General features: G+C 44.1%; 2 protein-coding genes across 2 annotated transcripts in view; one reads left to right on the top strand and one right to left on the bottom strand.

The window, feature by feature from the left end:
* Nucleotides 1–1,045: 1,045 nt before the first annotated feature.
* Nucleotides 1,046–4,447, bottom strand: H3-3B (H3.3 histone B). The gene is made up of 4 exons (XM_068979058.1): nucleotides 4,343–4,447; nucleotides 3,745–3,882; nucleotides 3,476–3,629; nucleotides 1,046–3,378 (listed from the first exon to the last, which is right to left on the bottom strand). The coding sequence occupies exons 2-4, from the start codon at nucleotides 3,870–3,872 to the stop codon at nucleotides 3,250–3,252; spliced, it is 411 nt and encodes a 136-aa protein (XP_068835159.1). The 5' UTR covers nucleotides 3,873–3,882; nucleotides 4,343–4,447; the 3' UTR covers nucleotides 1,046–3,249.
* Nucleotides 4,448–8,430: 3,983 nt separating this feature from the next.
* Nucleotides 8,431–14,037, top strand: part of UNK (unk zinc finger) — a 31,872-nt gene continuing 26,265 nt past the window's right edge. The window contains exon 1 of the mRNA XM_068977550.1: nucleotides 8,431–8,552. Within this exon, the coding sequence (XP_068833651.1) occupies nucleotides 8,449–8,552 (104 nt within the window). The 5' untranslated portion in view covers nucleotides 8,431–8,448. The remainder of the gene's footprint in view (nucleotides 8,553–14,037) is intronic.

The following is a 14,037-nucleotide window of genomic DNA, read 5'->3' as shown; positions in this document are numbered from 1 at the left end:
AGGGTCTGTTCTTCCTCCAGCCTCGCCCTGAGGAAGGCAGGTTGTTTGTGGGAGTTGCTGGCCAGAAGCCAGGCCCAGCTGAATGGGATGGTCTGGGCCAGTGACATCCCCGAGGAATGGTGAGACAGGCAGGACCACCAACAGGGTGAGGGAAGAGGGCAGGGAGCACAGAGCACTACGCTCAGCTGTGTTCTTCTATCAGGGCCTGGGGTGGGGCTGAAGGAAACGGGCTGTGACTACCATGATGCTGTCTGCGCTCAGCGGCCAACTCTTTGCAACCCCATGGACTGTAGCCTGTCAAGCTTCTTTGTTCATGGAATTCTCCAGGCAAGAATACTGACTGGTGTGGGCAGCCATTTCTTCTCCAGGGGATCGTCCTAATCCAGGGATGTAACCCACTCCTGCACTGGCAGGCAAAATTCACCACTGGCACCACCTGGGAACTCCTGTAATTGCCATGAGGTGACTTAAGTCAATGGATGGGGAAGGAGTGAGGGGAAGAAAGGGTGAGGATTGTGTGCCCAGGAAAGATGCTCAAGGCTCTTGTGCCTTGAGGGCCACACCATCCACAGTGACACAACGGCCACAGGTGGTGTGCAGAAAACTCACCCTTCTCCACGGAAGGGTAGGTTGGCCGTAAGCCTGAGGCAGATTGCTGACCTGTTGCTGTTCCCGTTCCCGTGTACAGGCTGGCCTTTGCCTGCACAAACTTCAGGGCAAGCCCAGTTTCCTGCTGATCCAAAGACAGCTCAGCTGACAGGGCCGTCTCTACTCTCTGCTGCCCTACTTGAAGGTGAGCCAGAAGGGGCCAGCTCTCCAATTGAAGCACAGGTCCCAGCATCAACACTTGACACCAGGCAAGAAGCAGTGCTTACAAGGGGCCAGACAGGGGAGCCCCAGACCACTATTGGGGAGAGCTGAAGGTAAAGCTTTCTGAACATTTCCCAGAGAAAAACTCTGTGAAAACATACACCATCCAAATGAAGACCATAAAGCTAAGAAAGTCTGAACTTTAAAAACTTTTATTTTTGTTTGCTTTTTTCACACTACCTAAACCCAGGGATAAAACATATGGAAAGTTTCCCAAAACCAGAAAGTACTTTTGCCTTCTGGGTTAAAAATAAACTCTGGAAGCGCAAGCTCTACTATTTAAGCAGCAGATTCCAAGCTGCCCAATAAAATTCAACCTCAGGATGCACACTTCAGGCAAGGGAAAAAGCATCAACCACTTGAGTGGTTCTCAACGAGCCTCACCACCACTGGACAGGGTTCCCACCACCACACATTCCACTGGCTAGGATTTCAACATTCTTCAGGAACACAATGAATCAACTGTCAGAACTGGTTATGACAGACCACCTAGGAAACGTTTATACTCTATCAGATTCCGCTTTAGGCACCTCATAAAAACTATCAAATTCTCAATCCTAATCTAACTCCCTGCTTTCCAAGGGAACCTCTTAACCCTTAATATCTGAAACTAGTCCAAATTTAAATCTCACTGAACTGTATCAGAGTATAAGTATCTTTCTATAGCCACTGACTTCAAATTACACAGAATGCGTCTGTCTGACTCCCATGGTTCTTGTGTCCATATTAACACTTCACTGGTGGCCATCACTGGTTAGGAACACTAGTTTCACACTGAAAAGGCAGCTTAGACTTAAACCGAGTTCTACACCTGTGGGCACTTGTAACTCGCTGTATAAAAAAGTCTATACTGGGAGGGGACATGTATACACCTACAGCTATGGCTGATTCATATTGATGTTAGAAAACAAAATCCTGTAAAGCACTTATCCTTCAATTAAAAAATAAAAAAATCTATACACGTTCTTCACAAATAGGTTCAGGAACAAACCCCAAATTTGAGTTCTAGAATTAAATTTCCTTTCCTCGACAGATACCGGGAGGCAGGAAAGCCGCCTTTTAGTCATAGGCCCACACTGCAAAAATGTTGTCATAGCATTTTTAAAAAGCTTCTAAAGGACTGTTCACATGCTTTGTAGAATTATTCTTGTAAATACTGCTTTTGTCTATCAAGTAAAACTTGAAATCAGCTAAACTTAAAAGCTTTGTACTCAATTTAGGTTTTTGACACTTAGTTGAATAAACAAGTTTATTTGTAAATTTAGTCAACATACATAATTGACCTAAAAACTTCAATAGAAGGATAAATTTTAAAACCACTTGGAAAGCCATCTCTATGAAGTGATTTTCCCAGAACCTATGCCACATGAACACCATTTTAACTGGCAGAGGTTCAATAAGCTGAAGCTGTGTCCCTCCCCAACAGCAAGTTTACCCTAACAGTTATTATAATACAAACCCCACAAGGAAAAAAAGTTCGGTATTGTTCCTCCTTGGTAGAGAAAAGTTCAACCTAGTTATGAGACCAATCACAACACAAAGAAAAGCTGCACTAACTACTATATTAGTAACAGATGATGCTGGTGTGAGTAACTTGTATTATAGTCTAGAGCCCTTATAAATAAATCCCCCTCCCCGTTAGTGTTTGCATTATCAGCTAGAAGGTTAGTTTAACATGTGGTAGAATGAGGACTTATGCAAGGTATAACGCGGAAAGCATTTTACTACGTAAACAAGTGCAGTCTACTCAGGAGAAAACCAATCGAACTCTAAATTACACACCTTAAAGACAACACTCCCCACCACATGTCAATGTAAAACATTTAATTTAAAAATGTTGACACTACAATATATAAAATAGCTATTATAAATGCACATAGTGTATTCTATAGCTGCCAGGTTTACTTTTTTTTTTTTAAGGAAACTGTAAGTTACACTGTGGTTAAGACTTGTATCTTCACCCTTGAAAAAGCCCACATTCTATCACAGTGATGTATGGTTAGACTTAACAGCCCCAATTGTTAAACACTTGGATCAAGTCATAACCAGTTTTATTGCAAAAGGACCCTGTACACATTTATCAATTCTAGTACCTTAATAGCTACCCAACAAGTCATTAACATACAGAAACATGCATCATGAGAAGCAAGAAATATCACCCATCCCTTCTGCATATTAGCAACTTGTCACTCCTGAGCAACAGTGCTCACATCACTGAGGTCTGTGAACAGTCACTTTTCGCAGTCATCCTGAGTGAAAGATGGAATGACTTAAGTACAAATGCAACATATTATAAACAATTTCTTACAAAAAAAGTCACAAATTAAACCGAAGTATTTTACAGAATTTACTACAAAACACCATAAAAACTGCCTTCACTTAAGCTCTCTCTCCCCGTATCCGGCGAGCCAACTGGATGTCTTTGGGCATGATGGTGACTCTCTTAGCGTGGATGGCACACAGATTAGTATCTTCAAACAAACCCACCAGGTACGCTTCGCTAGCCTCCTGTGGAGGACAAGAGCCACACTATTAGACTCTCTCTGAGGGGGCTGCGCACCAGCCCTCCCCTCCGCCCGGCCGCACACAGCCCCCGCCAGCTCACCTGCAGCGCGCCGATGGCGGCACTCTGGAACCTCAAGTCGGTCTTGAAATCCTGGGCGATCTCCCTCACCAACCTCTGGAAAGGCAGTTTCCGGATCAGAAGCTCGGTGGATTTCTGGTAACGACGGATTTCTCGAAGCGCAACAGTCCCGGGCCTGGAGCGAGCACGAGAGCGCAAAGGGACACCGGTTACGAAAGCGGCCGGCGAGCCGCGGGAAGCATCCCGCCCGCAGCGCCGCCGAGTCATCGTCTCCCTGTAGCGCTGCCTACCTGTAGCGATGAGGTTTTTTCACCCCGCCGGTAGAGGGGGCGCTTTTCCTGGCCGCTTTGGTGGCCAGCTGCTTGCGGGGCGCTTTCCCACCCGTTGACTTACGAGCAGTCTGCTTGGTTCGGGCCATTTTCTTTTACCTGTAGAAGACACCCGTGACTCCGGGGCCGAGGCACGCTCGCCTCTCGGGGTGCGGCGCCCCGGACACTCGGCGCCCCAGCCCTCCCGCCTCCTCGCGCCCCAAGGCGGACGGCAGATGGCCGAGGGCCGCCGCCTCCTCCCCCTCCCCTAATGACTCAGGCTGCGAGTAGCAGCAGCCTCCTGGGGGGGGGGGGCCGCGGGGAGGAGTCACTTCCCCTCCTCGACGGGCGGAGGCCCGGCTGCCCGGAACCCAGAGTCGGGACCTCTGAATCACCAGCGGGAAAAAGGCGGAGACGCGGTCCCGGAACGAAACCCCAAGGGAAAACTACCCGCCCCCACAGCCGGCGCCAACAGCCAGAGTAGCCCGCACCAGTCGGCACTTGGCTCTCAACGGCCTCGACCCGCGATATCAACGGCTGGCCAAGCCTGAAGTCACAGATAAAACCCATGAACACTTACTTAATGCCGAAGTTTTAGGCCGCTTCTCCGACCACCGCGCCGCCGCTGCTGCCCAAAGAGCCGCAGTAGCTGAAACACGGGACGAGCTCTCTCCAACGAACGACCAAACCGCTCTGCGCGCTAAGCCCCCCTATGCCTCGGTTTTTATACCCACGCTTCACGCTGCGTCTCTGCGTCATAGGACCCTAATTTGCATACACCAATGACTTTTTCTATTGGCTGACGCTTTCGCCGACGCGCTGACATCCCCCGACACAAAGGCCGTGCTTCGGCCCCGTTCCCTGATTGGCGGACATCTAGACCACTGATTGGCTGTTAAAGTGGCCTAACGATTGGATGAATGCAAAGAAGAATGGACGAATCAGAGTTTAGCACCAAGCCGCTCTTCTGATTGGATAAAATGGAGCTATGTTTGGATCCTTCCCTTGGTTCCAAAGCTCTACAATAGAAAGTCAATGCAAATGAATTGCACTGGTCCTTATCAGGACTGGTCCTTAATCTGGACAGACGGGAGGGCAAGGGGCCTAACGTTATTTGCATCAAGCTAATACCATGAAGGAGACGGTATTTTCATGAAAATTTTGTAAATATTTTCCAATGTAAAATAAAATGCATTCCCTGTGATTGCTTACTTTTCATGAACATTTTGATAGGTAGTAGTGTAAATGAAAATTAGAATTCAGTAAATCATGTTATCAAGTATTTTATCTATGAGGCACATACATTTTAACCAAAATACAGTTCTTTTGTTTGGTGGGGTGGGGAGAGGTAAATAACAAATAAATAAAAAACGAAGAAACAAATGTCAATAAATTATTTTATTTATAAGGACTGTTTTTTATGTCCTTAGACCACCACAAAACACTGATTTCAATATGCTTACAGTTAAGGAGTAACTTACTAGGCAACATATTTTTTTAAATTCTGTAATTCAACTGAACAAAATCACTACAGCCAGAATGGGAATAGTCAATTCTAAACCAGTATTTGCAAGTCCCTAAACAAAAGACTGCTGCTGCTAAGTCACTTCAGTCGTGTCTGACTCTGTGCAACCCCGTAGATGGCAGCCCACCTGTCCCTGGGATTCTCCAGGCAAGAACAAAAGACAACTAAATTAAATATGGTCCCTTGTATTTAACAGTCTATCCTGGAATATATTACTTCTGAAGAAACATAAAAATGGTAATCCCTGGAGAAGGAAATGGCAACCCACTCCAGTATTCTTGCCTGGAGAATCCCATGGACAGAGGAGCCTGGCAGGCTACAGTCCATAGGGTTACAAGAGTCAGAGGCAACTTAAGAGACTAAACCACCAGAGAAAGACTACCCTCAATTTGGCAGCAAGTGACAACTGTCCTTAAGATTTTTTTTTTCCTCCCTGATAGAAAAAGAAAACACTTGGAAAATGAAAATAATAAATTTTCTATTCAAATGTAAAAAAATAATGGTAATCCCTACGTTTGTCTACATGTCTTGAGTAGATTTTAATACTTAGTTCTTCAGATGATTCAGTTATATAAAATATCAAAGCACGCTTAAGGTTAAGACCAGCCAAACAAAGTTCAGAAAATTGAAACAAAGCCTTGGGCATTCTACTCCACAGTTTTTACCCTGGATTCACCAAATATTTTAAATTATTTAAAAAAGCAGAAAAATCAGGTACATATAGATTCAACAGAGAATTATACTACATAAATATAAATACCTCAAAAATTTACATCTGATGTCAAAAGTTACCCCTCTCATCATCAAAAGTGAGAGGGAAAAAATGAACAGTTTGATTTAAAGCAGCTATGGCAAAAACACCTTTGGCCCAACCTCTAGTTCCAAATTTGTCATTTCGGCCCCCTCAATCATAACACGCACAATATGTATTTGATTATCATATATCTATAAACTTTTGTATCATAATTCAGTCAACTTTAGTTTCTTTCCTCTGCTCAAAGTTTAGGGTGGAGGAAACATTATTTCATGCCAGGCTGAGAAGGGAAACCAAGATGAAGGTTCTTGGCCTGTTCTCAGAAATTGTGTAAAGCTGAAAAACAGGGCACTGATTATACCTCAGGTAAAAGACTGTCAAGTGTCCTTGAATTTAACCAGAAAAATACCCTGCCATCTTTTTTTGACTGCTCAGATGGCCTAGAGAAGGAAAAGGATCCTAAATTAACACCCACTTTTGTGTTCCAAGGCTTTTCTAGGCATTCCAGAACCCTGTCTCCTGCTTTCTACCGAATACAGTAGTGATCCATCCCCACCCCACACCCTCGCCCATCTCTGCCTCCAGAGATAAACTGAGCAACTGAACTGAACTGAAACTAGGTATGGATTTACATGCATCCGTTTAAGAATGATTAGTGGTAAGAATCTGTCCCTCTTACTTGGTAGTCTTATCGCTAGGTTTTTCTTTTTCCTAACCCTAAGTGAATGCAAAGGAGGAAAAACAACACAAAAATAGGGAACAACCGAAGATGCTAATACAATCAAAACGATGCAGAATATGAGGCAGCGTGTAGGTTACTGTCCTAATTCCTGTTCTGTCACGTACTTGCTGAGTAACTTTGCACAAGTTTCTTAACCTCTCTGAGTTTCGGTTTCCTCTTCTCTAAATTAAGCAGTTTGGATGATATCATCTCTCAATTCTACTAGTACACACTTATTCTGAAGCTCATAGTATACGCTCATTTAAAATATAGCACGCTGAACTGTATTTCTTCAATCAAATCACATTTGGGTATTTTGGAGGATAACCTATAAATTGATTTCTTGGATTTAACAATAGGATTAAAGCAGTACACCATAATTTACACAACTTTTTTGTCCTTTCGGAATTTTTCATCTTCAAACACCCCTAGTGCTTAAACAATTGATTTGGTCTGTTTAAGAAATACCAGTTTCTCAACTTGGGTTTGGCTTCTGATATGAAGTTACTCGGAACAACATAATATAGATATGTATCAATCTTAAACATGAAAAATTTCCATTCAGCCCACAGTGCTTCACCCGTAAGGTTAATCGAATGTTTCTTTAATGAGATTATCATTATTTAACGCTATCTAATAAAATGTAATTAGCCTGTACAACAGGGTTTTGAATAGATTCAATATGGAAAACAAAGTTAAATGTTAACTTTGTTAACAAAGTGTTAAAATATCTGTGAAGAACTTCGCCCAACTGGCGGGAAGAGGGGAGGAGACATTTTCCCCAGCAGAAAGGCTGAGGGCCAGAGCACGAAAGTGGAGTGGGTTATAAATCGTACTCTACTCAAACCCAGGCCCATCCTCTGATGCTTTTCAACACTCCTGCGACTTGCCAGTGTACCTGAGACTATGCTAGATGGAGATTAAATTCGTTCTTGGCCCTTAATATACTGGAAACACGTTGGTAGGACCAGGTGTCGAGTTGGGGGACTCAAGTCGTGTGGAGTTCCAGGTTTCAGGGCTGGTAAAGGTTTATGGAGCGCCTCGGCAAAGGCGCGGGAACAGAGTATTGTGTTGTATTGCTCTTCGTTGGCAAAGCTTTCTCAAGCTGACTTCCAGCAGGCCGACTTTCCTTCACGCTTGGTCCGGCCGCAGGAATGAGGATGTTGGCGGACTTCAGGTGCCTGCAGCTCAAAGGCCCACTGCTAGGGACCCGCATCAGAACCGAACCCAAGTTGGGATTAAGTACGGAGGCGAGGTAATCATTATCCTGTTGAGAGTGAAATTACACTTGGAACGGTTTCACAGCAGTCGTTAGGCCCTCCCTAACTCTGGGCCTTTTCGACCCCAAGGGCTCCAATTGCAGGCAAAGGCTCCCCTACGAACCTGGAAACGCAGTTACGAAGTAACGCAACTGGACTGCAAGCCCCACAAGCCGTCGCGGGCTCTCAGCATCCGGGACACCGCCCGCAAGGCTCTCTGGGTATTGTGGTCCGTTCCTTCGGCAGCAACCCTCTGCCGGCGGTAAAATTCCAGCCGAACCTGGGACCACAACTCCCAGCAAGCCTTGCTGCCGCGCGGGGGGTCTTCACGTTCTCGTGGCGCGGCGCAGCCGCACTAGGGCCTCGGCGCGGACCGCGCAGACTGAATAATAAAAGGGGAGCGGCGAAGAGACAGGAAGACAGGACCATGTCGAAGGGCCCCGGGCCCGGCGGCTCCGCAGCTTCCTCGGCGCCCCCGGCCGCTACCGCTCAGGTGCTGCAGGCACAGCCCGAGAAACCGCAGCACTACACGTACGTAGAGCCCCCCCCCGCCGCGCGCGCACGCCTGACGTCAGCGGCCAGCGTGAGTCACGCGCGCAGGGAGAGCGCGAGGCGGCCTCTCCCTCCCCCCCTTCCTCCTCCGGCCCGGCCCAGACCGGTTCCAACCTGCTGGGGCCGGTCCCAACTGCCTACAACTGCCACCAACCTTTGGTCCGGCTGAGGGGCGGGAAACCCGGTCTCCGGCGCCGAGTTGGGAAGGCGGGAGCTTGGGATGCGGAGTGCACACCTTGTAGGCCGGAGCCTTTCGAGGCCTAACTGTTCCTCAGACCGTAAAAACCACAGTCCCAGGCACTTTGGGGGCGATAAGAAGTCCAAGACGCGACCAGGATGAGTTCCTAAGCGGCCAACCTTAGACCCGCTTATGAATGGACAGTTAGCGTGAAGTCCTGTCAGGAGACCCACGTACTAGGAACCAGAGGCCTTTTGTGACCGCAAGGCCCATATGTTGTCCACGGAGGCCACTCTTGATTGAATTCACTTAGAAACAGTTGCCCCAGCTTGGTTGATGGGGTCCGAGTGTTGGCCTCAGGCCCAACCCAAATGTGGCCTCAGAGGGAGCCCCAAATGCCGACTCTGCAAGTCTAGTGAGATGGAAAACCTCTTCCTGAGAATCTGCTTGTATCCTAAGTGGAGGTCCCTGTCTTCTCTTTATTTCCCTTCAGGGTACTTCTAAGCAACTACCTAGAGCTAGATGCTTTGGGAGAAAGTGAAAAAAGGAGGCAGGTCCTCCTGTCGAGTGAAATGTTGGTTTCCATTTCCCTGATGTTCTTTGAGTACCGGGCATCCCCCCTGGGCTCCCAAGTCGTGTACAAGCCTAGAAAGATCCCCAAGTGTACCTCAGCCTTGCTAGAGATTTGGAACCTGGGGGTTGAACAACCCTTGAGGGGCACACGATAACGCTGCCTGGTGAACCAAGTGCAAGAAGCATTTGTTGGAGTAGAAATACCTAAAAGACAGGAAGAGCTGTTGTTTGTCACAGAAGTAAGACACATTGGGAAACTTCTGAGATTAGGGAATATCGATTTTAAGAAGTGTGTTGGTTTAAGAGTCTTTGTTATTGGTTGAAATCATTTGAAACTTTTTCTTGACTTCAGTCTGACTCACGTTAACTATAACTTTTCTAATGTGGCGATTGCTTTGCTGATCCTTTCTTGCTGGAGTTCTTTCTGCAATCCGGCCATTGATTTTGGTGAGATGGTCTTAGAGAATTGAATGATCAGATGAAGGGTATGGTCCAACATCATGGTCTAGATTTGGACATCTGCAAACTTCATCCTATTGAAATTTACTTATAATCTCTGGTTGCTCAGATCACGTTTTTTCAGTAAAATATGGATAACATTTTGAGTAATATGAATCTTGGTTTCAGTAACTTGTGTTGCTATGTTGTCATTGAGTATACTATGGAATCTGTGTTAGAAAGGCTTTCTAACCATTTTGAAATTGAGAGGTGAAACTAATCAACAGTTGTGTAAATGTTAATATAAGTCTATTTTCTTGATGCTAATTGTTTAAAAATTATTTATTTGACTGCGCTGAGTTTTAGTTGGGATATGTGGGACCTAGTTCTCTGATCAGGGATGGAACCCAGGCGCTCTGCATTGAGAGCATGGAGTCTTAGCCGCTGGACCACCGGGAAAGTCCCTGATGCTCATTGTTAAAGTGAGATTTGTTTAAAATCGGCCTTTGCGCCTCTCGTGGGATAAGTACAGAGTAATCAGTCTTGGCTCTTCCAGTGGCTTAGTAAATGGGCAGTAGCAGATGTAAAGCCCAGGTCTGATTGAAGGCTGGAGGTGTTACGGCTCGCTATTTTCTGTTATCTGTTCATGTGTATCTGTGTGTGTGTGTTTATCTCCAAAAATCAGAGGTAGAATTCAGTTGGTAGAAAGAGATATAACTCTTTCTTGATAGATTTATGGGCCTTCAGAAACCTGGATGATTTGGAAAGCTTCATTCCCTTGTCATGGGGTCTGAGGAGCAGGAAGCATAAAGACGCTGAGTGCTGCATCAGTATACTTGTTGACTCTGAACCCATTTGTTGTCCTTGCGGGTTAGAAGACAAGAACATTTCAATTTTGATTTCAGTATTTGCTATAAAATTTTGAGTTGCCCCCCAATTTTTTTATTCTCCTTCATAGCATGAATTTCTAGAATTTATTCCAATCTAAAGATGACCTTATCAATTGCACTGATCCCATCATGGAATAAAGATACAGACTCCTTTCTTTTTTAATGTTTGTATTTTTACCTGTCAATTTTTTTTTGCCTTTTAAAGCTTACTTATACATGAATTGTTAATTTCGTGTATTTCTTTTGTACCTGATGTTATTTGAGATTATGTGACAAGCAGTAATTTTGCAATAATTCAGAGGAGGTTTGCATTAAAATTGAATGCCACTGATCTACAGTCCATGGGGCCACAAAGAGCCCAACACAACTGAGCAACTAAATACACACATCATAACAGCAGTATTAGCAAATGCTTTTGAATCTATCAAAAGTAAAAATTGCCTTCCTGTTGGCTTGGTTCTTGCCCTTTATGCTTATCCCACAGCCAAAGTCCTAGAGTTTGAGCCCTCCTTTTTCTAAACCAAGAGGATTATCATGACAGTTTGAAAGATAATTATTTTTTGGGTGTTTTTTTAAGCTCTTGAATAATCTTACTTTAAGAGAAACAAAAAGTAATCCTTTCAGAAAATTGGTGTATTGGGCGCTTGTGCTAGGCCTAAGGAATTCGACCCTTTTAGAAAGTGGTTATATCAGAATTTCCTGTATTGTACAATTCCATGTGTCTGATTAGCTCTAAATAAAATGATAATGTGCCTGTATTAGTTCTTCAATATGAGAACCACGTGACCTCTTGCTAGGTAATTTTTCTGTTTTCGACAGGGACTAAATGCAGCTTTATTTAGAACAAATCCATCTTACATTTTAGAAGAGATTGAGGAATGGGAAATTTTGGAGTAATACAAATTTAGCTAACTTTGGGCTTTTTTACTACAGAATTAATATTGTTAAAAGTGTATAGTTGAAGTCAAAGTGAAAGTCAAGTCGCTCAGTCTTGCCCGACTCTTTGCGGCCCCATGGATAGTAGCCTGCACCAAGCTCCTCCGTCCATGGGATTTTCAAGGCAAGAGTACTGGAGTGGGTTGCCGTTTCCTTCTCCAGGGAATCTTCCCAACCCAGGGATCCAACCCAGGTCTCTCACATTGTAGACAGACGCTTTACCGTCTGAGCCACCAGGGAAGTATAGTTGAAAGGTCAACAAAAAAATTTATCATTTGGGATTTGGCAAGTCCCTGATTTTGGGAATTCCCTGGTAATCCAATGGTTAAACCTTGGCGCATTCACTGCTGTGGCCTGGGTTCAGTCCCTGGTCAAGGAACTAAGATTCTGCAGCTTAGCCAAAAAAAAAATTCAATTTTTGACCTCATTATTTTGATCCCATAAGCGGATATAAACCTCAAAAACATCATTTTTGGATTCTTTTAGTTGGCAGTTGATTCTCAGACTTCTTAATGCTCTGTATTAAAGGAAGGTGAAATTCTAGTTTATTAAAGATTTCTTGGAGCTTTCTGACCACTGTGTGATCTCTTATAGGAAGATAGAAGATAAATGCTTTATAGCCTTATCTAGCCAGTTGTCATTTTAATTGAGGACTGTTTCCTGGGTATCTTTAAACAAGAATAATGTAGCAGTACTTCCATAGATAAATGATTTTGAGGGAAATCTGTTAGTGTATGCATTATGTAAATCTCATGAGCTTAGCTTGATTGCATCTGACTGTGTTTTGGAAAATCCAGGCAATGAACAGTATTTAAGTAATTATTGCAAATTGCAGTAACATTGTAAATACATTACTCTAGAGCACAACTTGTTGCACAGTGGAAGTCACTGGAGGCATTCCTTAGCAGCCTCAGCAGGAATGAGTTAAATTACCAATAAACATCTCTGGATCTTGTTTGGTCATTTATCAAGGAGAGCTGATTCCTTGCAGGACAAAATTGAGAGCTCACTGTGGCCTTCAGGCAAGCCTACAAAATCCCCATTAAGTGTTAAGTGCCCATGCTTAGGGTAAGCCTTTAATTTAGCATCTAGTTGATATTTGCTATCATCTAAATTAATGATTAAAGTGAACGTTTGCTTAATGGTTAAGTTTTTTTGTTTTAATCCAACTATGTTAGATACTAAAGAAGGCTTCCCCACCATCCATATGCATCTGTTTTGACTGGTGGTTTCTCTCAACCTACAAAGACTGTGGCTTATTGGTGAGGGCAGCTGGACAACTCTGAGAGCAACTTAGAGAAATCCATCTTGAGCTCCTTCTCTGGAAGTAGCACCCCAGATAAGTGCCCCAAAGCAAGACATCCTCGTGGACCTACTTCCTCCCGCTTTCAACACATTGATGCCTGAAGGTGAGGTCTCCTTCCTGTGTGTCTTAGGAGCTATTAGCTCACTTAGGTAATGAGAATCCTGCAACAGCCTGAGCACCACTCACCTGCAGGCTTTCCTACCAGACCTTTGTCTAAAGGTTGTTTTTCTCCTTAGGAAAGATGCTAGGTCAGAAGCCTGGTAAAAGTCAGGTTGCATTTAAAGCTGCGTTACTTTCATTAGAGGACTGGTCTAGAGATTATTTTCCCAAATGGGGATGATATTTGCTTAATGATTAAGTTTTTCATTTTGTTTTATTTTGTTTTTGATCCAGCTGTGCTTGATACTAAAGGAGGTTTTCCCACATACGCATCTTCTGTATTTTGCAATTACAACTGTGGACAGTATGGCTAATCCTAGTAGATTGTCTTCCCTTTTAACATCTTGGATGAATTTTGGGGCACACTAATGTGTTATGTGAAGATGGATGTTGAATGTAAGTTTCTTGTTATTCTTAGTCAATATATGAAAATTACAGTTAGTCTGATTGCTAAAAATGTCAAGAATTCGTGATCAGTATCCTTCTGGACAATGTAGTTTTCTTATTTTCTTACCATATAGATTCTTTATAGAGTTACCCCAGCCAGCCACCTTAAATACCTGCATGGGCAACAGAGAGATCTGTGATGTAAGTTTGGGTAAAGTCAGTGCTTATGATAGGGTTTATTTGGGGGTGGGGTGGGGTGGGAGTGTTCTGGAATCAGACCATGTTGATGGTTATTCTAAAAACCACTGAAATGTACACTTTAAAATGGTGACTTTTTATGGTGTATAAGTTACTTCTCAGTTTTTTTTTTGGAAAAAAAAAAGGGGGGAGGATTGTTAAAATCAGTGTATGAGTCCCTCCTACTCAAGAAACCTTAGACACATGGCCTTTCAGGGCTTGGTAGTATCATTCAGTATGGGAGAGACCACAGTTCTCAAAAAGCTCCTTGGCACCCTTCTCCCAGCCTTCTCAATGGCTTCATCTCCATATGTCCATTCTAGGTGAATGCCCCCATGTTGTAAGTCTATGGAGATTCTT

The sequence above is a fragment of the Capricornis sumatraensis genome, chromosome 8 (genome assembly GCF_032405125.1).
Source record: "Capricornis sumatraensis isolate serow.1 chromosome 8, serow.2, whole genome shotgun sequence".
In the NCBI taxonomy this organism is placed as follows: Eukaryota; Metazoa; Chordata; class Mammalia; order Artiodactyla; family Bovidae; genus Capricornis; species Capricornis sumatraensis.
This window is presented reverse-complemented; position numbering and strand designations above follow the sequence as displayed.